Below are 27945 nucleotides of genomic sequence, written 5' to 3' on the forward strand. Positions count from 1 at the left end.
GGGGCGGGGGTGTTTGGAGCAGGCCTGCACGAGGAGTAGATTAGAGTGAAGGAAGTGGTGCGCAGTCACTACCCTCACTACCTTGGCTCCCCCCTACGTCTTCCAGTGGCATGAAGAGCTCATGACGACCTTCTGCAGAAAGGAGTTGCAGAAGACTGCCAGCACAGCGGTCTGTTGATGGCTGCCTGATGCGGGTCTTCACAACAGATTTGTCGTTAGGGGTTTACTCCCGTAGCCAAACACACACGGTGCACCCAATAGGCAGTGAGGCACCCTTAACCTTCATCTGCCTTCACTGCCGGGGGCGACGCGTCATCCTCCGCCAGCTCCGCCGTTGAGGTTTTTGGATCACGCTTCGTCTGGAACCTCCCCCTCGACCTTACCGCCATGGTTGAACCTACCAGGAGCCGAGGCTCCCGACGGCATCGCGCTTAGGTTCATTGGAACACACAAGGCTCTCCACCACGACAAGGTGGCGACCCGCGGAGAATCTATTAAACCCATAGATGGGGCAGTGGTTAGCGGACGCCAGGGCGTGTCCACACACTGGTGGGCCTGCACGCCTCGCCTCTGGGGCCCACTGCTGCTCCGAGATCCCCTACAGTTTTGCCTGTGTCCGCAAAGACGCAGTTTACCGTGTGTGGCCACGAGGAGGCACCACAGGAGTCTTGGTAGTGGAGAGGCTTTGTACCAGCAGGAGGAGGCTTACACACTCGGCTCCTCTTTTCACCCACCCAGGGGCTAGCTGGCGGCGATAGCTGTAAGCAGAGAGTAGCAAGCAGGGGCAGCACGAAGCATGCACTAACTACAAGCACTTCTGCCACAAATCTAACGCACTGACGCATCACACGCACCCTGTGCGCGAGCACAACACACATATACACATACACATCTATAAACACACACATACCTATACTCATACATGCACACACATATACATACATACACATAAATACCTACATCCATCCATCCACATGCACACACACACAAACACACTCATATATATATATACAACAACAAATCCATACACAGGCCGGCGAGACAGCGATCAAGTCCTGGCACCCACGGGCACGGACCCCACCCAACAGGAAGCGAGACCCGCGCGACGCCACACACAAATAAATAATAAGATTTTTAAAATAATTTAAAAAAATAAAATAAGTAAATAATAAAAATAAAAATAATAAATAATAAATAAATAAAAAATATTTTTTACAAACATTTTAAACATACACACACATCTGAAGAATATTAAAAAATAAATATAATTGGTGGGCCAAACAAAATGACTCGGTGAACCAATGTTTGGTATGGGCAATATGACCTCAAATCTATATCCTAATAAAATATATGTCACAATATATAATTTGGTATATCAATCAATCAATCAATCAATCAATCAATGTTTATTTATATAGCCCTGAATCACAAGTGTCTCAAAGGGCTGCACATATGATTGATTATAGAAGAATTTCAAAACTGGTTACAAAATCTCCTAATTTGGCAGCTGACATATGCAGTAACATATTGTGTCATTTCTAATTGTATTATTTTGTTGAAACAATTATTAATAATGTACTTGTTTATTTACTGTTAATATCGGGTTACTTTCTTTGAGAAAATACTACTGGAAAGTATGTCATATTTTACTGCATATTTCAGCAACTAAATTAGGAGCTTGTGCGGCCTGTTTTGACAAGGTTCTATTAGTAATTCTATACGAAATAATAAATCGCAAAATCAATTTTAAACCATATCATCTATCCATAGTAAAAAGTCCTGTCGTCCTGGTTTGTTTTCATTTACCTGTGAATAATGTTGTAAAGAGCAGCGTGTTTGTGCGTCACTGAGATTTCAAGACAGTTCATACGATAACTAGTTTTTCCTAAGTGCATGTAAAAGTACTGAATGCATGGTGTGACTGAGCAGAGATGGTGTGTTTGTCTTGCAGACGTCTGTGAAGAACATCTTCACCCTGAGCAACAGAAGTGGAGCTTCAGAATGGGGACGGAGGAGCCACAGCCCTCCCATATTAAGAAGGAAGAGGAATACGCACTGATCCCCCATTTTAAAAAGGAATCGATGGATCCACTGAGCCCTCACATTAAGGAGGAAGAGGTGGATCCACTGACACCCCATTTTAAAGAGGAAGAGGAGGACCCACTGGCACCCCATTTGAAAAAGGAAGAGGAGGACCCACTGACACCCCATTTTAAAGAGGAAGAAGAGGACCCACTGACACCCCTTTTTAAAGAGAAAGCGGTGGATCCACTGACCCCTCACATTAAGGATGAAGAGGAGGACCCACTGACTCCTCACATTAAAGAGGAAGAGGAGGAACACAGCATCAGTCAGCAGGGAGAGCATCTTGAAGGACTGGAGGAGGTTGATGTCACCAAGATGCCAGTGACTGGTGTCCCTGTGAAGAGTGAAGGTGATGAGGTCAAAGGTGAAAGTGAGGAGAAGAGAGAGGCGGAGCCTCCAAGCAGCAGCTCAACTCAACACATGACAACAGAAGCTGATGGAGACCACTGTGGAGGATCACAAGCAGACAAGCTCTTAGCTCCACTATCAGATAGTGAGGACACAACGTCACACTCTCCTGACACTGATGATGAACACTCTAAAGATGATAAGACATGTCACACTGACAACACACACTTCACATGTTCTCACTGTGACAAAACTTTTAATAACCGTCGTAATCTGAAAAAACACACAAATGTACACACCGAAGAAAAACCTTTTTCCTGCTCAGAATGTGGTAGAGATTTTAGACTAAAACAAATGCTGAAAGAACATATGAGAATACACACTGGAGACAAACCTTTTTCCTGCTCAGAATGTGGTCAAAGTTTTCAAAGAAATCAGTATTTAAAAGTACACATGAGAACACACACTGGAGAAAATCCTTTTTCATGTTCAATCTGCGGTAAAGATTTTACTCAAAGGTCCTTTTTGAAAATACACATGAGAATACACACAGGAGAAAAACCTTTTTCCTGCTCAGAATGCAGTAGAGATTTTAGACTAAAACAAAGTCTGAAAGAACATATGAAAATACACACTGGAGAAAAACCATTCAAGTGCTCAATTTGTAGTAAAGAATTCAACCAGAAGGGAAATTTGATACAACACACAAAAACACATACTGGAGAAAAACCTTTTTCATGTTCAATTTGTGGTAAAGATTTTACTCAAAAATACAATTTCAAAGCACACATGAGAACACACACTGGAGAAAAACCTTTTCAATGTTCAATCTGCGGTACAGATTTTACTCGAATGGACCATTTCAAAGCACACATGAAAATACACACTGGAGAAAAACCCTTTTCCTGCTCAGAATGTGGTAAAGCTTTTGGACGAAGAAGCACTTTAAAAGTACACATGAGAATACACACTGGAGAAAAAAAAAATTCTTGTTCAATCTGCAGGGAAGGTTTTGTAAATAGTCAGTATTTAAAAGAACACATGAGAACACACGCTGGAGAAAAACCTTTTTCCTGCTCAGAATGTGGTAAAACTTTTGTACAAAGAAACCCTTTGAAAGTACACATGAGAAGACACACTGGAGAAAAACCTTTTTCCTGCTCAGAATGTGGCAAAAGTTTTGTAATAAATCAAGGTTTAAAAGAACACATGAGAACGCACGCTGTTAAAAAACCATACTCCTGTTCAAGCTGCAACAAAAGCTTATGTCACCTAAAATCTTTGAAAGCACACATGAGAACACACACAGGAGAGAAAGTGTTGAGTTGCAGTGTGTGTGGTGAAAGATTCTCTTATAAGTACCAGTGTAAGAAACACAAGTGTGCTGGTGAGAACAGCAGAAGCTAATGAAGATGCAGGATTTGAAATAAACTGTCAAAACTTTGTTAACTTTGACTTTCTAACAACATCAGCACATATAACATGTGTGACATCATTGTTGTGTGTGTAACACAATCTTGTTAATATGATTCCAACATTTTTAGATTAGACCAGGGGTGTCAAACTCAAATACAGAGTGGGCCAAAATTTAAAACTGAACAAAGCCGCGGCCAAGGTTGAACAAATTAACCTTTTAATAGGGACCCAAACAAGTTTTGCATTGAATATTGAACAAGCAAGGCTTATATAACTTTATAGTGACATGCAAAATGGAGTTTCAAATAATAATAATACTAATTCAAAAATATCAATGGCATATCAAATAAAATGTAAATAAAAATTGAATGCCTCTTTTCTATTTGCAGCCTTCTGAGGTAAATATCAAAATAAACTTTTTCCACAGGCTAATAATAAATTTGAAAATAAAATAACAATAATGAATGAATCAAACATTCAAGCCTTGAAGTAGCAAGAGAAAGTGCATGAATAAAACGTTAATTATTGCTCAGTTTGCTACACTGATTTGCTTTAACATTGAATATGGAACAAACAACGCTTATATAACTTAATAGTGCAAAATCAACTTTCAAAAAACTTAAATGGTATATTAAATAAAATTTTAATAAAATATGAAATGCCTCTTTTCTATTTGCAGCCTTCTGAGGTAAATATCAACATTAACTTTTTCCGCAGGCTAATACATTTGAAAATAAAAGAACAATGAATAAAACAACCATTCAGGACTTTAAACTGCTCAGTTTGCGACACACTGATCTAATCTGATGTGCCCAAGCCAGATACCTGCCATCTTTTCTGGGATGCTAGTTCATTAATATCGGGGCTCAGGTGGGCGGGGTTTAGTGGTAGCGGGGGGTATATATTGTAGCGTCCCAGAAGAGTCAGTGCTGCAAGGGGTTCTGGGTATTTGTTCTGTTGTGTTTATGTTGTGTTACGGTGCGGATGTTCTCCCGACATGTGTTTGTCATTCTTGTTTGGTGTGGTTTCAACAGTGTGGCGCATATTTGTAACAGTGTTAAAGTTGTTTATGCGGACACCCTCAGTGTGACCTGTATGGCTGTTAAACAAGTATGGCTTGCATTCACTTATGTGTGTGTAGAAGCCGCATTTATCATGTGACAGGCGACTGCACGCTGTTTGTATGGAGGAAAAGCAGACGTGACGACAGGTTGTAGAGGACGCTAAAGGCAGTGCCTTTAAGGCACGCCCCCAATATTGTTGTCCGGGTGGAAATCGGGAGAAATTCGTGAGAATGGTTGCTCCGGGAGACTTTCGAGAGGGGCACTGAAAATCGGGAGGGTTGGCAAGTATGAGTATTAGCGGTGAATGCGGTGTTACAGCGGCACCGCCGCTGTATAATACCGGCGGGCCAGCTCTAATGTTAATTTGATATTGCCTCAAGGGCCAAAGGAAATTACACGGCGGGCCAGATTTGGCCCGCAGGCCAGAGTTTCACACCCATGAATTAGACACTTCAGATTAGTGCTTTTATTTCAGTCAAGTACACGAGTTAATATACACATTTGTGTACTTTAAAATGAACAGAACAATTTGACTGAAAAGGTGAGAATAAACAGTACATAAAAAATGTTACATACAATAAAAAGTTTGTGTAGATATTCATAATTCTTTTTTATACATATTCATAATAGTGTTTTATATGTTTTTTGAAATAATGAACTGTTACATATTTTATTTTCTAATTGTAGATGATTCCATACATTAACTCCTTTATATGATATCCATTTTTGTTTAACATGTGTTCATACCTTTGCTTTTGAGTACACATAATTCCCTCTTAGTTCATATTTACTGGTTCACATCTGAAACATCTTCTGGACCACTTCTGTAAGCATATTATTATTTACTTTATACATCATTTAAACAGTTGTCCTTTATACAATTTTAAAATGTGTGACTTTATGAATCATTTGTTGGGTCTCTATAATCCATTCTATTAATTGTCTTTATTACTCTCTTGTGTAATATGAATATTGTTGTGTGATTGTTTTATATGTATGTCCCCAGACCTTTATGCAATAAACAATGTATGCTTCAACTAAAGTTGGGTACAATAAATGTAGTTAATATTTGTGGGTATGTATTTTATTCTATTATCGCAGTCAATTTTTTAAATGTTTTCTTTATATGACTTACATGTAGTTTCCAACTTACTTCATCATCTAGACTAACTCAGCCTGGAGGATGTGTGTAATGTTGAGATGTATTGGAGATGACTTGGTTTGTTTGGATGTTGTCAACCTGTCAATTGTTCTATTTAAACATGTTGTCAGATCTCGCGAGAGAAACAAGCAACCAGCTCTATTACTTCTTCTTACTGGCAGTTTGCAGCCATGACTTGAAAGGTTCATACATGCAACTGACTCTGACTTTGTCTTACCTCTCTATTTTTGGAGGTAAAACTCTGGAGCTTTTGAAGTGTATTTCTGGTCTTGTCATCGTCGTCCGGACAGAAGGGCGACACGGCAGTGCGGCTGGATCAAAAGAGACGTCGGAGACGCTTTACTGAAGCAAAAGTTGCTTTATTACCAGCGAGCGTCATTTACACAGGACTGCAGTTCCTGGGAGGAGGTCAGGTCAAATATGGAGGACTCCTCTCCCGGAGAAGCCAAACCATCGTTTTATATATTCCTTCTTTCACTGTCTGGGTGTGCGCTAAAGCTAAACAGCACCACCTGACCACGAAAGGAGATGTTGGTGTGTAAGTGTCTGGAAAACAACTGCTTTAAGTCATAACTTAAAGGTTGGCGTTTGAGCTAGACAGGTAGTCTCCTTTCAAGGATATGGTTGTCACTTTTGCATTCCGAAGTCCCAATTAGGGCCTCTTTTCCTACGAGAAGTGATCCAATCCACCTGCGAATATCAAACTAAGGGACCTTATCTTATCATGTGCTCAAACTGAAATACCACTGTTTACTCAAACCTGATGGTTTGCTTTCTCCGAGATGAATATGAACATTCACCAAGTGTAGAACATGATATGAGTCAATTAATACACTTCATTTTACATATACGTGACTAGGAAGGTAGAAGGTGGGGATTGAACCCCAGAAACCAGCAACACTCCGATTGCTGGCACAGCCACTCTACCAACTTCGCCACGCCGTCCCTATATATATATATACATTTTATATATATATATATATATATATATATATATATATATATATATATATATATATATATATATATATATATATATATATATATATATATAATATATAATATATTATATATATATATATATATATATATATATATATATATATATATATATATATATATATATATATATATATAATTTATATAATAGATTGTATTTGTAATCTACTTTACATTTGATATATACATATATATATATATATATATATATATATATATATATATATATATATATATATATATATATATATACATATATACATATATATATATATATATATATATATATATATATATATATATATATATATATATATGTACATATATATATATATATGTATGTGTATATATATATATATGTGTATATATATATATACATCTATATATATATATATATATATATATATATATATATATATATAATAATAGTAATAATATTTAACATTGTATTGAAACAACAGTAGCGTAAGGAAAGACAAAATAAATATTACACACATTATATTATTTTTTTCTTTGATGCTAATAGTTTTTAGAATGTATTTTAGAATGTGGGGTATATATATATATATATATATATATATATATATATATATATATATATATATATATATATATATATATATATATATATATATATATATATATATACATATATATATATATATATATATATATATATATATATATATATATATATATATATATATATATATATATATATATATGTATATATATATATATATATATATATATATATGAGAGGAGATGAAATAGTCTTGTGATTTTTTTCCCACACATACATATATATATATATATATATATATATATATATATATATATATATATATATATATATATATATATATATATATATATATATATATATATATATATATATATATATATATATATATATATATATATATATATATATATATATATATATATAATGCCAAAGGAAATTTAAAAAGAACATGAAAACCTCCCACATTCTAAAATACATTATAAAAACTATTAGCATCAAAGAGAAAAAATATATCATGAGTGTATTTTGTTTCTTTTTTTTCTTTCCTTATGCTACTGTTGTTTCAATACATTGTTAAATATTTGAATATTTTTACGAAAATTAGTTGTATTTCTTTGTTTTGAAAATTTGAAATGGACAAGTTTACTTTTATTTTCAGAATAAGTAAATAGTATATAATAAAATAGTTGTACCGGGGGAGAGAGCTGGTTGTACTTGTTTCTCTCGCGAGATCTGACAACACTGCGCGCGAACCAAACACGGCGAGGATAAAGCAAGATGGCGTCTGACTGTGAAGACGTTATTGCAGTCGTCACAGTTCAGTGTTCTTAATCTGTGCGTCCATGTACACATATATGTCCTTTATTACACTCTATTAAATAGAGTAAACATCGTTAATAACTGTTTGCATCCGGTTATATTAGTCTGAGCGCACTTTGACGCTTCTCGAGCTAGCTTAGCTTGCTAATTAGCTTAGCTTGTTAGCTGCTAACAAAGAGAGGCGGAAGTGATCAAAACACATCGCTAAGCAGAGATCAAGTGTGAGTGTAAAGTGTTGTGATTGTGTGAAAATGTGCGAAAGAACGATAGCAGAGTACGAGGAGGAACTTTGTCCAACAAAAGAGGAGAAGGAGCGACAACATCAAAAACATCAAGTTGTGTTACACAGAACAGGTTTGTTTACTTCTTACTCTCACATGTTTACTAACTTTATATTTATTATTAACACTATTCTTGAATATATTGTCTATAGGAAGATGAATTGTCATGTGAGGATGATGCACTGATTGTTTTATGTTGTTCATAAAAACGAGACAGTTTCAGACACACAATATTTATGAGAGGTTGATGTTCCTCTCAGTTTGTAACAATGTGTATCAACATGTTTACACAAAACTCACACAGTCACCGGGGGAATATTCCAGAGAGCAGGTTAAGTGCAAACTCCTGAGTATGTAAAGCTTGAGAGTTTTACCTCCAAAAATAAGAGAGGTAAGACAAAGTCAGAGTCAGTTACCATGGTAACTGGCGCTGTAAACCTAGCATGCTAGCTGGCAGGTTTGACAAGTTATTTATGTGTGTAAAAGCTATACTGACCTGTTATTTCCTTCATATTGGTGCATCCATTAACCTACTACAACACCTACTACATCCACCTACTCAGTGGCCTAGTGGTTAGAGCAGTGGTTCTTAACCTTGTTGGAGGTACCGAACCCCACCAGTTTCATATGCGCATCCACCGAACCCTTCCTTTAGTGAAAAATATTTTTTTTTAAAATTTCAAATTCAAGACAAAGTTATATGTTTTTTTCCTGGTGCACAAAATGAACCGTGCATGAACATCACCTCGTTCAAAGAACAAAAACCAACACAGTGCATGAACTCCCAAGAAATTACACACCTGCAAATCAGATGGAAAATTAGAAGGAACATTGTTTGGGGGTATCCATAATACGCCGATAGGGAGAAGTTTTTATTTACACGATGAGTCGGGTGTGTCTTGACCTCCGCGGCGGAGGCTCCGCTGAACCCCTGAGGCTGACTAATCGAACCCCTACATTTCGTTTGAACCCAGGTTAAGAACCACTGGGTTAGAGTGTCCGCCCTGAGATCCGAAGGTTGTGAGTTCAAACCTGACCGAGTCATACCAAAGACTATAAAAATGGGACCCATTACTTCCCTGCTTGGCACTCAGCATCAAGGGTTGGAATTAGGGGTTAAATCACTGCAGAAAGGATTCCCGGGCGCGGCCACCGCTGCTGCTCACTGCTCCCCTCACCTCCCAGGGGGTGATCAAGGGTGATGGGTCAAATGCAGAGAATAATCTCGCCACACCTAGTGTGTGTGTGACAATCATTGGTACTTTAACTTTTTAATGTGGCAGTGATTGTTGAAAAAACAAGGCCTGATCTAAAGATGACATCTTGATCTCATACCATCTCAAACCAATTGGCCGTTCATTATTAAGTGAGATGTCTTAAAGTCGCTTAAATTTGTCTTCAAACAAGCAACACTATGTTTTATCCAGTTACTCGATGAATCAAAAACATTTCCAGTAGAACACTTGATTAATTACATTTTCAATAGCCACAACCCTATATTTCATGTACAATTTAATATTTAGCATATAGGAGCTAAAATGTGTTTTGTTTGTGTCCTGTAGACATCCATCAGCTGATTGGACACCAAGAAGAATGTCTCCCTCATCTGCAGGGGGACAGTTTCACTTTAGAGGATCCACAGCCCTCACATTTTAAAGGGGACAAGGAGGATCCACAGCCCCCCTATTTTAAAGAGGAAGAGGTGGGAGAGTGTCCTGTAGGGCAGGAGGAGGCTGATCTCACCAAGTTTCCACTGACTGTTGTCTCTGTGAAGACTGAAGAGCATGAAGACAAACCACCTGAGTCCTCACAGCTTCATCACAGTCCAAGTAAGCACAACATCCACATATCATCTAATACAATGTTTGTGACACATGTTCATTTTTTATTTCCACAAATTACATGAAGTACCGATAAGAGTACAGATAAATACTGGTATCGATATTGAGTATCGATTAGCGTATCACATCGATAAATTCTTAACGATTTATATCCCTACTGAAGATACAAGCCATATATATTTAAAAAATGTATTCAACGTCTATTTGGATTTAGTTACTTCTCTGCTGTCCAGCAATGTCTCAATCAATCTAGTTTATCAGTACTAATTAGCAAAGTTTTCTTGTCTTTCTAAAGTCTTTCTTTTGACAGCCCCCTTGTGGTAAAGTTGTCCGAGTGCAAAGTATTGATAAACGGATAAAACTGATAAAACTTTCGGTGAATCAAAATTTAAGAAATTGTACCGGAAAGTTAATTACTTTGAAGACGGCCAATAAAAGCGCAATCAGAATCAGAAATACTTTAATAATCCCAGAGGGGAAATTAAGAATTTCAGCACAATCCCATTCAAGAGCAGACAAACATTACAGGGAGACAGAACAGGATCGCTGACGGGTCTGCCGACTTCCAGCGCCCCTTACAAAAAAGGTGAGAATCAGGTCAACGCTGGGGAGAGGGGAGGAGGGGGGAGGAAAAAAAAATCAGTCTCAGCCTGGGCCCCTGGAGAGGGCGTCCAGGCTGAAGCCAAAGAGAAAAACAAACTCATAGCCATGGCACACAGAAACATGTGTGTAAGAGGGAAACATCAAAGAACACAACGGACATTAAAGACATTAAAAGACCAGCTACTTCTACACACAGCCACAAAAGTAAAAAAAACAAAAAAAAACCACATATACACTGTGGTGGCCTCTGCGGTGTTCCACGCCATCGTATGCTGGGGTGGGTGAACATGGCCAGAGACAGGAGCAGACCCAACAAAGCAACCAAGAGAGCAGACTCCTTCCTCGGCCGCCCACCAACTCTCTGCCAGTGTCCAGTCCGCACGGATGAGCGAGGATACGTCCAAGGAGACCGAGGTGTCCGATACCTGCTCATTCAGCCAAGACACTGTGAAGCTTGTCCGTCCCGGCTCTCAGCGCCAGCTCCGCAGCCCTGTCTCTTCATCCGCATCTCCTCCTGTCTCTCCAAACAGACTCTGGTGTGGCAGAGACCCAGCAGCTGGTCTCCATGGCCAAAAGGGTCCCGGGAGGCAGATCCAGAAGTCCACAAAAAAAGCACCGCAGAAGTCACCACACCCCTAGTCACACAGTCCCAAAGGGTCCCCAACCAAAAGGCAAAAAAACCCTGCATGAAAACAAGAAGGAAACATCCTGAACACAAAAGAATGACACAAGAGCACAGAGCTCCTGCCAACAGCAGCCACTACAGCGGCGCCATCTTGGGGAGAGAAAAAAATGGGGACGGGAATTTGACCCGGTTATCTTCTCCAAGTGGCGACACTGACATTGTCTTTGTGACAGCGCGCTTGCTCCCGCTGACGTGCCGGTCCTCAAGTGACGGCGTGATAAGAGCGCACCGTCACAATAAACAAAACAAAACACCGGCGGAAAGCAATAATCAATTAAAAAAACAAGCAAACTGGAGTTTTGACCCGGAGAAGGCAGGTCGGTTAAAAAAACTAAAAATTCTGCATCCCAGGGACACGCGGACTTACGGAAATGCACGTCCTTTTTGATTTCAATGCGTAAAAAGACATAAAAAGTGTGTTAACGCCAACACTGGTTATTCATGTGATTATCACACAGCAGTCATTTCCATTAGACAATATTCAAATATAGGTGGTAGTGTTGTAGCGGTACTAAAATCATTTTGGTACTTTTCTAAATAAAGGGGACCACAAAAATGGTATTAATGAAAATGATTCATTAGTGGTACTATACTAATACGGTATACCGTACAACCCTAACAAGTGGTACGGCCCACTTATAATTAAAATAACAAAATAATGTTGTTTTTCATCAGATATGTTCTAGTATTGTATATGTGGATGGGGGCCCTGCTTTGGAAATAATGTGTACCCCTTTCAGAGATCACATTTAGTTCCACTTCAAACATTCACATGTTGCACAATGAGATGAGTGCTGTAGCACAAGCGTGGGATAACGTGAACAGTTGTGGAACTTTCTAACGAACACAGTGGAAAGTATTTTGAGAAAAATGAAATGAGGCAGATATTGCTTTCTCCTTTCCCTGTTAACTCGAGATAAAAAACGGGATCTCGTTGGAAGCGCGATGTATGAGCAGACGTCGTTTGGGTACAACAAAATGGTGGCTGCCAATGTAGTTTACAATGTCACTACGTCAGTAGTTGTCAAACTTTTTTCACCAAGTACCACCTCAGAAAATACTTGGATCTCCAAGTACCACCATCATGAACAGCATTTAAATACAGTAGCATAGTAGGCCTTAATTATTCATTAAACACAAGGAGGACACTTTATTTAACACATATATATTTAATATTTTAACCACTGTAACATTACATACAGTTTGAACAGTAACATTGTGTTTGAATATAGGAAAATAAAACACTGTACTTAAATAATAAAATAATATTTGGTATACCACTAGTGGTACACTTACATCAGTTTTATGTGTATGTACATATATATGTGTTTATATGTATATGTGTGTGTATCAGGGATATAATGGTAAACAGTATAATGATAAACTGCAGTAAAATTTTGGACATTGGGTACTACCGTTTCATTTTTAATGATCGAAAACCCTCATTTAGTCATGCATTTTAGGCGACATTGCTCACTTCCTGGAAATGCAGCGGCGGCGCGCCTCTGAAGATGGCGCATGTGCACTAGCGCTGTTTCTTAAAGTTAAAGTACCAATAATTGTCACACACACACTAGGTGTGGCGAAATTATTCTCTGGTCAGAGCAGGGGTGGGCAATTAATTTTTACCGGGGGCCGCATGAGCAACCCGAGCACTGCTGGAGGGCCACTTCGACAATATTTCAATTAAATTTTGCTCAATATTATTTTTGATATACCGTAAGATAATAAAAAATAAATAATAATAATAGTAATAATTTCATTTAACCTAACTTAACTTTATACAAAAGCAGATTGCTTTTGATGGTTTTATTTAAACTCTTAATCCTTAAATATTTATATTAGGCTATGTGAAATTGAAATAAGAATACAAAAACAATCATTGAATCACTGCATTTTATTTTTAACTTGTTCACACTTTAACTTTGTTCAACAAACAAGGAAAAACAACAAACAACTTAACAAGTTTATAGAAATACTGCAATACGACAAACAAAAGTCCAACATATTTCCCCGTCAGAATTGTCCAACAATCTGTTGTCACACCTGCCAGCTGGTCCCATTTCAGTCCTAACATGTCCAAACATAATGACTCTGTGAACAAGTCATTACCTGTGGTTGTCCCTTTAATTGACTGCATGGCTGCCAGCTCCTCCGGGATTTGAAAGTCTGCAGTTATCCCACGTAAGAAGATGAGCAGCTGGGCGGTGTCACGTACATCGCAGCTCTCATCCAAAGCCAGCGAAAAACAGTCAAAGTCGGCCGTTCTGTTCTTCAGCTGAAGCTCCAAGTTTCCAGCGATGGTCTCAACCCGCCTCGTTACAGTGCGTCGGGAGAGTGACACGTTCTCAAATGCGCCCCTCTTCTCCGGGCATATCAGTGCCACAGAGTCCAATAAGCACTCCTTAATAAACTCTCCATCAGAAAACGCTTTACTTTTTCTGGCGATTTTGTGAGGAATGACAAAACTTGTCCTGACAGCTGCATCTCTGGGGGTGTGAAATTTGGCAAAAAGTCCTTGTTGGGTTTGCAGTTTTACCATCAACGCATTTGCCTCCCTTGCGCACTCTTCATCAGACAGATTCCGATGTTTTTCCTCGTGCTTCGTCGTATAGTGGCGATTCAAAAGATATTCTTTAAACACAGCAACCTGTGTACCACAAATTAAGCACACGGCTTTACCTTTTAATTTCTGTAAAGAAATACCTGGCAGTCCATGTCTTGTTGAAAACACGGCATTCGTCGTCCACTTTTCTTTTTTTAGCGTGAGCTGACATCTCGTGGGTAACCGGGCATCACTTGTCGCTGTGCACCTTCACTCACAGGTTACACACGGACATACGTCCATAAATAACACTTTTCAAAATAAAAGCAGCACAGTTGTATTGCACGCACGACATAGATGTTTTTTAAAATGTATTTTGTAATTTGTGATTGCCGCTGTTCACATTCACTCACAATCACGCACGCGCATACGTCCACACGGAAGTAATACAAATAAGGCTTTTCAAAACAAAAGCAGCACCGTTGTATTGCACAATCGACATAGATACTTTTTAAAATGTATTTTGTAATTTATGATTGGCCTCACGCGGGCCGGACAGGGACGCACAAAGGGCCCGCGCGCCACAAAATGCCCAGGTCTGCCCTAAAGGGACACGGGGACAAATGTTATGTAGATATGTATCTCGTGCGCACCAGATAGTTTCTGGTCCACACCAGAAATCATCGGATGCGTGTGCGTGGTTTGAGGTCTGAGTGAAAATGCCAGTTCAGGAGTTAATTTGGCTGTATTTCCAACTAGGACTTTCCCCCATGTCCCTTTAGGTGTGTTGTGGCAAAATGTGAATGCCTGCCAAAAATATATTTCCTTCGCGGGGGCGAGCAGAGCTCGCTGAACCTGCATTTTTGGCTTGGTCTGTCCACAGCGGATTACTAGGTGTAAGACAAACACTTTATCTTCCTGATTATTGTATCGCTACGTGTTTGACATTATTTAAGACTTTATCGTGCCCAGTAAAGTACAGTTTGCCTCTTCTGTGGTATTGATGAGATTTAAAGGAGTGTTGTTAGTCCCATGTTGATGTGACAAAACCTCTTTCTTGCTTGGAAGATACACACAATTGTAACTGTTATTTCTTCCTGCACATAATAAATATGTACAACGTGTTTGGATGTATTCATTTATGTAAAATTGTCATTAAATGTAATATTGCCTGACAAAAAGTGATTTGACGTAATAGTTTGATATTTACACATCGCATATTTACACACGCGTATTTTACTAGAATACCCTTATGAGCATTACAGATATCAAAATCAAGTACCTACTGTACTGTTTACTTGTTGAAATACCCTTTGTAGAGCAAATATCTACCCAAATGGCCACTTTGTTGCTGCCAAAAATGTATTTAAAGTAATATTTTCATATTGACACATCTCATCTCTGCATATGTTACCCTTTTTGGAGCAAATATCTACCCATATGATTTATATGTGTATATATAATATAATATATATAATATACATATTATGTATAAGCATGTATATATATATTATATTTCATATGTATTATATATTACTGTAACTTGTTCTTAAAAATAGTAGTTTCTTTGTATGTCAAATTGAGTGTTTGTGTGTATACAGTATATGTACACTGTATATATGTATGTGTGTGCGTGTGTATATATATAACTCTATATATAACCCAAGGACCTTTATGAAAAGTACAACTCGAGGACCCGAAGAGGCAACGTGGGTCCCCCCTCCAATGGCTCACCACTCATGGGAGGGGTCATAGAGGTCGGGTGCAGTGTGAGCTGGGCGGAAGCCGAAGGCAGGGCACTTGGCGGTCCGATCCTGGGCTACATAAGCTGGCTCTTGGGACGTGGAACGTCACCTCGCTGGGAGGGAAGGAGCCTAAGCTGGTGCGCAAGGTGGAGAAGTTCCGGCTAGATATAGTCCGACTCACTTCAACGCACAGCAAGGTCTCTGGAACCAGTTCTCTCGAGAGGTGCTGGTCTCTTTTCCACTCTGGCGTTGCAGGCAATGAGAGGCAACGGGCTGGGGTGGCAATTATTGTTGCCCCCCCGGCTCAAAGCCTGCACGTTAGACTTTAACCCAGTAGACGAGAGGGTAGCTTCCCTCCGCCTTCGGGTGGGGGAACGGGTCCTGACTGTTGTTTGTGCTTACACACAAAACAGCAGCTCAGAGTACCCACTGCTTTTGGATTCCCTTGAGGGAGTACTGGAGAGTGCTCCCTCGGGTGTTTCCCTTGTTCTACTGGGGGACTTCAACGCTCATGTTGGCAACGACAGTGAAACCTGGAGAGGCGTGCTTGGGAAGAATGGCCGCCCGGATGTGAACCCAAGTGGTGCTTTGTTATCTGACTTTTGTGCTCGTCACGGATTGTCCATAACAAACACCATGTTCAAGCATAAGGGTGTCCATGTGTGCACTTGGCACCAGGACACCATAGGCCGCAGTTCCATGATTGACTTTGTAGTTGTGTCATCGGATTTGCGGCCTCATGTTTTGGACACTCGGGTGAAGAGAGGAGCAGAGCTTTCTACTGATCACCACCTGGTGGTGAGCTGGCTCCGATGGTGGGGGAGGATGCCAGACGGACCTGGCAGGCCCAAACGCATTGTGAGGGTCTGCTGGGAACGTCTAGCAGAGTCTCCTGTCAGAGAGAGTTTCAATTCCCACCTCCGGAAGAACTTTGAACATGTCACGAGGGAGGTACTGGATATTGAGTCCGAGTGGACCATGTTCCGTGCCTCTATTGTCGAGGCGGCTGATTGGAGCTGTGGCCGCGGTTGGTGCCTGTCGTGGCGGTAATCCTAGAACCCGCTGGTGTACACCAGCAGTGAGGGATGCCGTCAAGCTGAATAAAGAGTCCTATCAGGTCCTTTTGGCTCATGGGACTCCAGAGGCAGCGGACAGGTACCGACAGGCCAAGCGAAGTGCAGCTTCAGCGGTCGCGGAGGCAAAAACTCGGACATGGGAGGAGTTTGAGGAAGCCATGGAAAACGACTTCCGGGCGGCTTCGAAGCGATTCTGGTCCACCATCCGCCGCCTCAGGGGGGGGAAGCAGTGCACTGTCAACACCGTGTATGGTGAGGATGGTGTGCTGCTGACGTCTACTGCAGCTGTTGTGGATTGGTGGAGGGAATACTTAGAAGACCTCCTCAATCCCACCAACACATCTTCCTATGAGAAAGCAGTGCCTGGGGAATCTGTGTTGGGCTCTCCTATTTCTGGGGCTGAAGTTGCTGAGGTAGTTAAAAAGCTCCTCGGTGGCCACGCTCGGGAATCATTTGGTGATTTAACCCCCAACCCTGGATGCTGAGTGCCAAGCAAGGAGGCAATGGGTCCCATTGTTATAGTCTTTGGTATGACTCGGCCGGGCTTTGAACTCACGACTTTCCAGTCTCAGGGCAGACACTCTAACCACAAGGCCACTGAGCAGGTCAATGGTTAATGCATCCTCAATAGAAAATAAACCTTAGCAAAAGTTAGCTAACAATTGAGTCATTGATAGCCACTCTATTCTGCCTATAAAGTGCTCTAAATAACATCCTAAAACCCCGTTCAACATTTTAAATACACGGTGTAAGTATATATGTAATGTAATAACATTCTTATAACATGTCATTGAGGAGAGGTGGGGCTTTTTTAATAATTTAATAATCCTCGTGAACTGTATAAGAGGGCATCTGCCCTCTTATACAGTTCACGAGGATTATTAAATTGTGCCCAGCTGAGCGCTCCACACTCCGGTGTGCCCTGCCTCTCTGTCGGACTGCCGGCCCCGCCTCTCCACAGTCATATTTACATATCTTGCTCATTTTAAGCATACAATGTCTGCTCTCACTGGGATGCCGACTGATGGGATCTTCCCGTTTAGATGAAGAATTAATCCTCGTAAAGGGTTAAAAAAGGGTGGGTGCAAAAAAGCGTATTTTTGTGTCTTTCTTGCCATCTCCAGGTCTAAGTTGGATGTCAAAGTTGACCAAGTTCTCCGGTTTATGTCCACAACCTTCTACTACATAAGTGAGAAGCATGATTTATAATCTAGAATTAGCTTTCACCATCTTAGAGGCGAGAAAGCAGCTCAGTATGTCAATATAGCAGCATAAGCTAGTTACTTCTGTGATCAATGCGCCGCTAAAAGTAGGTCCTTAGCGTTAGCGCTTATAATTATGATTGTAAGATACATCCTCAGATGCACTGGGACACATCCTCAGTGATGTGCCTGAGATCACCGGGCGTTTCGGGTCTTTCAACATCATACCCCCTCCCTCAGGTGACCCAGCCAGGGTTGATCAGACCCCAGCTTGTGTCCCAGTAGCATTGACCCACAGTTCGCTCCTCCTGATCCAAAGCCATCTAGAGGCTCTCTCTGCTGCCTCCATGGTGGTCTTGATGGCCTTCCTTTTCCTATCACCTGTGATGCCAAGTAGTGTGAACACCTTGCACAGTGAGCGGCCAGAAAAGCCTCTACACCCCACTTCGATGGGCTCACACCGTGCCCTCCAGCCTCCTCTGCGGCATTGCTCGACTAGTTCCTGGTACTTTGACCACTTCCGCTCGTTTGCCTCCTCTATGCGATCCTCCCAAGGAACTGTCAGCTCTATCAGTAGCACCTGCCGTGAAGATACTGATGTAAGCAAGATGTCTGGCCTCAACGAAGTTGTTGTAACATAGTCTGGAAACTTGAGCTGCTTGCCCAAGTCCACTCGAAGATCCCAGTCCAATGCTGAGGTGAGGAGCCCGGCTCCTGGTTTGGGCTGTGACTGTGGCTGCTCTCCAGCCCTGACAAAGGCAATTCTCCTATTGCCAAGTTGTTGCTTGCTGCTGTTGTTTTTGGCCACGGCTTTAGCTATGGCTTCAGCAACGGTCTTCAGCACTTGGTCAGCCGCCAGCGGTAGCGGCCCTCCCCCAGAGCTTTAGAGCAGCTGCTTAGGATGTGCTCCAGCGAGCCTTTCCTGGAGCACAGCACACAGGCTGGAGAGTCAATCATGCCCCAGAGATGGAGATTGGCTGGGCTGGGTAGGACGTCGTAGACAGCTTGAACCATGAACTTAACGCACTGGGGTTCAGCCAGCCTGATCTCAGACCAGGTCACCCTCCTCTCCAGTGCACCCTCCCACGTTGTCCATGCTCCCTGCTGCTGCATACCCACCATCCTGCTGGTTCGTTCCTCCTCAACCTCTGCACGCACCTCCTTCAGGACTAGCTGGCGTTTGTCTTTACCACGTGCCTTCTCATAGTGAGGTTGGGGGAAGGCTCCCAGCCCAGCACGGCCTGTTGCCACCGTGCCCACCAGGGCCCTATGTCTCAGCCGAGACTCAGCAACCTCCAGGCTTTTATGAGCCCTCCACTTCCTGCCAGTTCGCACCACGATGCCTGCTGATGCCACTTTAGAGTCCTTGGAGTCACGATAGAGCAAAGCCTCTCGAGTGCGAGAGACCCTGAACTCCTCATCCAGGCTACTGAAGGGGAGCTGGAGCTTGTTGGTCTTCCCATACAGTGCTGTGCTGCACAGGCTGCGTGGAAAGCCCATCCATCGGCGGAGGTAGATGCTGATCTTCCTCTCCAGAATCTCCACTGTTGACAGAGGAACCTCATACAACAACAGAGGCCAGAGTATCTGGGGTAAGACGCCATGCTGGTAAATCCACGCCTTAAACCGGCCAGGTAAGCCAGACTTGTCTACAGCCGATAACCACGTCTCCAGTTCCTTGATGGTTGTTTGGATTGCTGCAGTATCCCTGAGACTACAGTCGAAAACCTTGCCCAGGCTCTTGACCGGTTTCTCTGTGATAGATGGGATTGCTGTGCCATCCACGCAGAAGCGGAACTTGTCTGCCAGTTTTCCCTTCTTCAGAACCATCGACCTGGATTTATTTGGTTTAAAGCTCATTCTTGCCCAGGAGATGAGCTTTTCCAGGCCCTGGAGTATCCATCTAGCGCCGGGCACTGATGTAGTTGTGACAGTGAGATCGTCCATAAAGGGTCTGATGGGGGGCTGTCGAGTTCCAGACTTCGACAGAGGGCCTCTGCATTCCGTTTCAGCTGCCTTGACTACCATGTTCATGGCTAGGGCAAAGAGGCAAACTGAGATTGTACACCCAGTTATAATGCCTTTTTCAAGCCTGTGCCAATCTGATGTTATGCTCCCGGAAGTGACCCTGAGCCTGAAGTTCCCGTAGTAATTCAGGATGAGGTCTTTGATTGTTCTATTAGTAATTATATATGAAATAATAGATCGCAAAATCAATTTTAAACCGTATCGTCTATCCATAGTAAAAAGTCCTGTCGTCCTGGTTTGTGCTTCTTTTCCTGTGAATAATGTTGTAAAGAGCAGCGTGTTTGTGCATCACTGAGATTTCAAGACAGTTCATACAATAAATTGTTTTTCCTAAGTGCATGTAAAAGTAATGAATGCATTGTGTGACTGAGCAGAGATGGTGTGTTTGTCTTGCAGACGTCTGTAAAGAACATCTTCACCCTGAGCAACAGAAGTGGAGCTTCAGGATGCGGACGGAGGAGCCACAGCCCTCCCACATTAAAAAGGAAGAGGAATACCCACTGATCCCCCATTTTAAAAAGGAAGAGGAACACCAACTGATCCCCCATTTTAAAGAGGAAGAGGAGGACCCACTGACACCCCATTTTAAAGAGGAAGAGGTGGATCCACTGACCCCTCACATTAAGGACGAAGAGGAGGAACACAGCATCAGTCAGCAGGGAGAGCATCTTGAAGGACTGGAGGAGGTTGATGTCACCAAGATGCCAGTGACTGGTGTCCCTGTGAAGAGTGAAGGTGATGAGGTCAAAGATGAAAGTGAGGAGAAGAGAGAGGCGGAGCCTCCAAGCAGCAGCTCAACTCAACACATGACAACAGAAGCTGATGGAGACCACTGTGGAGGATCACAAGCAGACAAGCTCTTAGCTCCACTATCAGATAGTGAGGACACAACGTCACACTCTCCTGACACTGATGATGAAGACTCTAAAGATGATAAGACATGTCACACTGACAACACACACTTCACATGTTCTCACTGCGACAAAACTTTTAAATACCCTAGTAATTTGAAAACACACATGAGAATACACACTGGAGAAAAACCATTTTTATGCTCAATCTGTGGTAAAGGTTTTATACAAAGTGTTTATTTGAAAAAACACATGAGAACACACACTGGAGAAAAACCTTTTTCATGTTCAATCTGCGGTAAAGACCTTACTCGAAGGGACCATTTCAAAGCACACATGAGAATACACACTGGAGAAAAACCTTTTTCCTGCTCAGAATGTGGTAAAAGTTTTGTAGTAAGTCGAAGTTTAAAAGTACACATGAGAACACACACTGGTGAAAAGCCTTTTTCATGTTCAATCTGCGGTAAAGATTTTAATCAAAAGCACCATTTCAAAGCACACGTGAGAATACACACTGGAGAAAAACCTTTTTCCTGCTCAGAATGTGGTAAAAGTTTTGTAAGAAATACACATTTAAAATCACACATGAGAACACACACAAGTGAAAGACCATACTCCTGTTCAAGCTGCAACAAAAGCTTATGTCACCTAAAATCTTTTAAAGCACACATGAGGACACACACAGGAGAGAAAGTGTTGAGTTGCAGTGTGTGTGGTGAAAGATTCTCTTCTAAGTACCAGTGTAAGAAACACAAGTGTGCTGGTGAGAACAGCAGCAGCAAATGAAGATGCAGGATTTGAAATAAACTGTCAAAACTTTAACTTTGACTTTCTAACAACATCAGCACATATAACATGTGTGACATCATTGTTGTGTGTGTAACACCATCTTGTTAATATGGTTCTAACATTTATAGATTAGACACTTCAGATTAGTGCTTTTATTTCAGTCAAGTACATGAGTTAATATACACATTTGTGTACTTTAAAATGAACAGAACAATTTGACTGAAAAGGTGAGAATAAACAGTACATAACATATGTTACATACAATAAACATTTTATGTGTAGATATTCATAATTCACTTTTATACTTATTCATAATAGTGTTTTATATATGTTTTTTAAAATAATGAAGGGTTCTATAGATGAACTCCTTTATATGATATACAAACCCCGTTTAAATATAAACGGAATACAATGATTTGCAAATCCTTTTCAACCCATATTCAGTTGAATGCACTACAAAGACAAGATATTTGATGTTCAAACTCATAAACTTTATTTATTTTTTGCAATTAATAATTAACTTAGAATTTCATGGCTGCAACACGTGCCAAAGTAGTTGGGAAAGGGCATGTTCACCACTGTGTTACATGGCCTTTCCTTTTAACAACACTCAGTAAACGTTTGGGAACTGAGGAGACACATTTTTTAAGCTTCTCAGGTGGAATTCTTTCCCATTCTTGCTTGATGTACAGCTTAAGTTGTTCAACAGTCCGGGGGTCTCCCTTGTGCTATTTTAGGCTTCATTATGCGCCACACATTTTCAATGGGAGACAGGTCTGGACTACAGGCAGGCCAGTCTAGTACCCGCACTCTTTTACTATGAAGCCACGTTGATGTAACACGTGGCTTGGCATTGTCTTGCTGAAATAAGCAGGGGCGTCCATGGTAACGTTACTTGGATGGCAACATATGTTGCTCCAAAACCTGTATGTACCTTTCAGCATTAATGGCGCCTTCACAGATGTGTAAGTTACCCATGTCTTGGGCACTAATACACCCCCATACCATCACAGATGCTGGCTTTTCAAATTTGCGCCTATACCAATCCGATGGTTCTTTTCCTCTTTGGTCCGGAGGACACGACGTCCACAGTTTCCAAAAACTATTTGAAATGTGGACTCGTCAGACCACAGAACACTTTTCCACTTCGTATCAGTCCATCTTAGATGAACTCAGGCCCAGCGAAGCCGATGGCGTTTCTGGGTGTTGTTGATAAACGATTTTCGCCTTGCATAGGAGAGTTTTAACTTGCACTTACAGATGTAGCGACCAACTGTAGTTACTGACAGTGGGTTTCTGAAGTGTTCCTGAGCCCATGTGGTGATATCCTTTACACACTGATTTCGCTTGTTGATGCAGTACAGCCTGAGGGATCGAAGGTCACGGGCTTAGCTGCTTACGTGCAGTGATTTCTCCAGATTCTCTGAACCCTTTGATGATATTACGGAGCGTAGATGGTGAAATCCCTAAATTCCTTGCAATAGCTGGTTGAGAAAGGTTTTTCTTAAACTGTTCAACAATTTGCTCACGCATTTGTTGACAAAGTGGTGACCCTCGCCCCATCCTTGTTTGTGAATGACTGAGCATTTCATGGAATCTACTTTTATACCCAATCATGGCACCCACCTGTTCCCAATTAGCCTGTTCACCTGTGGGATGTTCCAAATAAGTGTTTGATGAGCATTCCTCAACTTTATCAGTATTTATTGCCACCTTTCCCAACTTCTTTGTCACGTGTTGCTGGCATCAAATTCTAAAGTTAATGATTATTTGCACCAAAAAAAAAATGTTTATGAGTTTGAACATCAAATATGTTGTCTTTGTAGCATATTCAACTGAATATGGGTTGAAAATGATTTGCAAATCATTGTATTCCGTTTATATTTACATCTAACACAATTTCCCAACTCATATGGAAACGGAGTTTGTACATATTTGTTTTACATGTGTTCATACCTTTGCTTTTGAGTACACACAAATCCCTCTTAGTTCATATTTACTGGTTCATATCTGAAACATCTTCTGGACCACTTCTGGAAGCATATCATTATTAACTTTATACATAATTTGTCTTTTTATACAAGATCATTTACTTTTAAAATGTGTGACTTTATGAATCATTTGTTGGGTCTCTATAATCCATTCTATTAATTGTCTTTATTACTCTCTTGTGTAATATGAATATTGTTGTGTGATTGTTTTATATGTATGTCCCCAGACCTTTATGCAATAAACAATGTATGCTTCAACTAAAGTTGGGTACAATAAATGTAGTTATTGTTTGTGGGTATGTATTTTATTCTATTTATTATCGCAGTCAATTTTTTTAATGTTTTCTCTATATGACTTACATGTAGTTTCCAGCTTACTTCATCATCTAGACTAACTCAGCCTGGAGGATGTGTGTAATGTTGAGATATATTGGAGATGACTTGGTTTGTTTGGATGTTGTCAACCTGTCAATTGTTCTATTTAAACATGTTGTCAGATTTCGCGAGACAAACAAGCAACCAGCTCTATTACTTCTTCTTTTTATCGGCAGTTTGCAGACATGACTTGAAAGGTTCATACTGCCACCTACTGGACTGTAGAATGTAGTGTGGGCCATAGGACAGAAGGAGGAAATCCCGTTAAGAACCTGTGGAGGGCAGCAATACACCTAAGACGTTCTACTAGTCTGCTGGAAATAGAAAGAAGAAGATGAAGGAGGAAAAAGCAAGATGGCGTTTGGGGGGAAAAGTCTAAACGTGGGCATTATAGCTCTGTATTTTTAATCAGTGCATACATGTGCACATATATGTCGTTTTATATAGGCTACCTTTTTTTTTGTTTCCCGAGTATCCTGGTTCCTTGATTTTTGTAAGTAAAAATAATCTTCAGTCGCGCTGCTGGATCAGTTTGAATTACTGGATGGATAGCGGGAAAAGTAACAATATGTGACAAGGAAGGCTGTGCATGGTGCGAGTCAGACAAGATGCCAAGTGGAACAAACATTTGAACAAAGGGGTTATAGGAACAATGGTAAATGGGTTATACTTGTATAGCGCTTTTCTACCTTCAAGGTACTCAAAGGGCTTTGACACTATTTCCACATTCACCCATTCACACACACATTCACACACTGATGGCGGGAGCTGCCATGCAAGGCAATAACCACGACTCATCAGGAGCAAGGGTGAAGTGTCTTGCCCAAGGACACAACGGACGTGACGAAGTTGGTAGAAGGTGGGGATCGAACCAGGAACCCTCAGGTTGCTGGCACGGCCACTCTCCCAACCGCGCCAATCCCTTTCAGTGTTTTATGCAAGTGACTCTGACTTTGTCTTACCTCTCTATTTTTGGAGGTTAAACTCTGGAGCTTTTGAAGTGTATTTCTGGTCTTGTCATCGTCGTCCGGACAGAAGGGCGACACGGCAGTGCGGCTGGATCAAAAGAGACGTCGAAGACGCTTCACTGAAGCAAAAGTTGCTTTATTACCAGCGAGCGTCATTTACACAGGACTGCAGTTCCTGGGAGGAGGTCAGGTCAAATATGGAGGACTCCTCTCCCGGAGAAGCCAAACCATCGTTTTATATATTCCTTCTTTCACTGTCTGGGTGTGCGCTAAAGCTAAACAGCACCACCTGACCACGAAAGGAGATGTTGGTGTGTAAGTGTCTGGAAAACAACTGCTTGAAGTCATAACTTAAAGGTTGGCGTTTGAGCTAGACAGGTAGTCTCCTTTCAAGGATATGGTTGTCACTTTTGCATTCCGAAGTCCCAATTAGGGCCTCTTTTCCTACGAGAAGTGATCCAATTCACCTGCGAATATCAAACTAAGGGGCCTTATCTTCTCATGTTCTCAAACTGAAATACCACTGTTTACTCCAACCTGATGGTTTGCTTTCTCCGAGATGACGGAGATCGGTAGGTTGGAGTTCAAATCCCAGCCGAGTCATACCAAAGACTATAAAAATGGGACCCATAACCTCCCTGCTTGGCACTCAGCAACAAAGGGTTGGAGTTGGGGGTTAAATCACCAAAATGATTCCCGGGCGCGGCGCCGCTGCTGCCCACTGCTCCCCAAGGGGATGGGACAAATGCAGAGGACAAATTTCACCACATCTAGTGTGTGTGTGACAATCATTGGTACTTTAATCTTTAATCTTAATCTTAATATGAACATTCACCAAGTGTAAAACATGATATGAGTCAATTAATACACTTCATTTTACGTACTCAGGAGTTTGCACTTAACCTGCTCTCTGGAATATTCCCCCGGTGACTGTGTGAGTTTTGTGTAAACATGTTGATACACATTGTTACACACTGAGAGGAACATCAACCTCTCATAAATATTGTGTGTCTGAAACTGTCTCGTTTTTATGAACAACATAAAACAATCAGTGCATCATCCTCACATGACAATTCATCTTCCTATAGACAATCTATTCAAGAATAGTGTTAATAATAAATATAAAGTTAGTAAACATGTGAGAGTAAGAAGAAAACAAACCTGTTCTGTGTAACACAACTTGATGTTTTTGATGTTGTCGCTCCTTCTCCTCTTTTGTTGGACAAAGTTCCTCCTCGTACTCTGCTATCGTTCTTTCGCACATTTTCACACAATCACAACACTTTACACTCACACTTGATCTCTGCTTAGCGATGTGTTTTGATCACTTCCGCCTCTCTTTGTTAGCAGCTAACACGCTAAGCTAATTAGCAAGCTAAGCTAGCTCGAGAAGCATCAAAGTGCGCTCAGACTAATATAACCGGATGCAAACAGTTATTAACGATGTTTACTCTATTTAATAGAGTGTAATAAAGGACATATATGTGTACATGGACGCACAGATTAAAGAACACTGAACTGCAGTGTTGGGACTAAGGCGTAACAATAACGCCGTTATTTTCGGCGGTAACTAGTAGTCTACTGCGTTATTTTTTATATTCAGTAACTCAGTTACCGTTACTACATGATGCGTTACTGCGTTATTTTACATTATTTTTTATGTAGTATCGCCTAGAAACTGAGACGATCTGAGTGTGTTTTACTGGAGAGCTGCAGAAGAGGCGCGGGAGAAGAGGCGCGCAGTGAGTGTGTGTGGGGTGGGGGGGGGCGTGTCTGTGTTTACTAACAAGACATCATCGCGGAGCCAAAGTCGAGTTTTTTAACATGGAAATATTCTCACTACTTTTTCTTTGTCGAGCACAGAGAAAATAACATTTTAGTTAAATATAAGTTGTGTCTTGGATGAAAGATCCCACCTACTGCCCAAAACAGCAATTCAAATCTGCTGAAACACCTAAAAAAGCAACATGCTTCGACGAAGCTAGTAAAGAGAGACACTTCACCTCCAACACCATTGAAGCAACAGCGGCTGGATTTTAACGGAGGGACTGCTAGCCAGGACAACATTGATAGAGCCATTGCAGCGTGTGTGCTAGAAGACATGCAGGCTATTTCTACAGTGGAGTCACCCGATTTCAGGCAGCTAATTAGCATGATATCAGGCGTCAAACAGCAAATGGCACGGAAAACATGTTCCACGTACCTGGACACAGTGGACAGTGAGTACATAAACATGGAAAGCAAGCTAAAGAAAACACTCCAAAGTCTGCCTCTGCTCATCATTCAGCACTGAAGGTAAACACACTCTGTCAATTCTCTTATATACTCTTTCATTGTAGACTTCTAGAGTGTTTGATTATCACATCACTCTAAATGTATAGACTATAAAGTTCACAAACATAAAGAGGAATCCTAGTGGGCCAGGCCAATCTTTCCTTATATCTAAACTAAATCTAAACTAAATCAGGGGAAATGTGTAGAGTGTTCTGGGCTTCAGTACAGTGTTGATCTCATGAAGACAAGATTTTATTTCAGAATTCCTT

At 41.0% G+C, this 27945-nt stretch overlaps 3 protein-coding genes across 4 annotated transcripts in view; 2 read left to right on the forward strand and 1 right to left on the reverse strand.

Moving 5' to 3' along the window:
* The window catches only part of LOC133640583 (gastrula zinc finger protein XlCGF57.1-like), a 39846-nt gene extending 35285 nt beyond the window's left edge, over positions 1-4561 (forward strand). For both annotated transcript variants that reach the window (XM_062034078.1, XM_062034077.1), the window contains one exon: positions 1952-4561. In XM_062034078.1, the coding sequence (XP_061890062.1) occupies positions 2002-3840 (1839 nt within the window). In that variant the 5' untranslated portion in view covers positions 1952-2001 and the 3' untranslated portion in view covers positions 3841-4561. The remainder of the gene's footprint in view (positions 1-1951) is intronic.
* The window catches only part of LOC133640869 (gastrula zinc finger protein xFG20-1-like), a 177378-nt gene that overhangs the window by 128256 nt on the left and 21177 nt on the right, over positions 1-27945 (reverse strand). The window lies entirely within an intron of this gene.
* The window catches only part of LOC133641187 (oocyte zinc finger protein XlCOF8.4-like), a 112188-nt gene that overhangs the window by 70145 nt on the left and 14098 nt on the right, over positions 1-27945 (forward strand). Inside the window, exons 2-3 of the mRNA XM_062035121.1 lie at positions 10263-10529; positions 20822-22059. Coding sequence (XP_061891105.1) covers positions 10263-10529; positions 20822-22059 — 1505 coding nt within the window. The remainder of the gene's footprint in view (positions 1-10262; positions 10530-20821; positions 22060-27945) is intronic.

Source organism: Entelurus aequoreus, linkage group LG23, assembly GCF_033978785.1.
Source record: "Entelurus aequoreus isolate RoL-2023_Sb linkage group LG23, RoL_Eaeq_v1.1, whole genome shotgun sequence".
NCBI classification, from domain to species: domain Eukaryota; kingdom Metazoa; phylum Chordata; class Actinopteri; order Syngnathiformes; family Syngnathidae; genus Entelurus; species Entelurus aequoreus.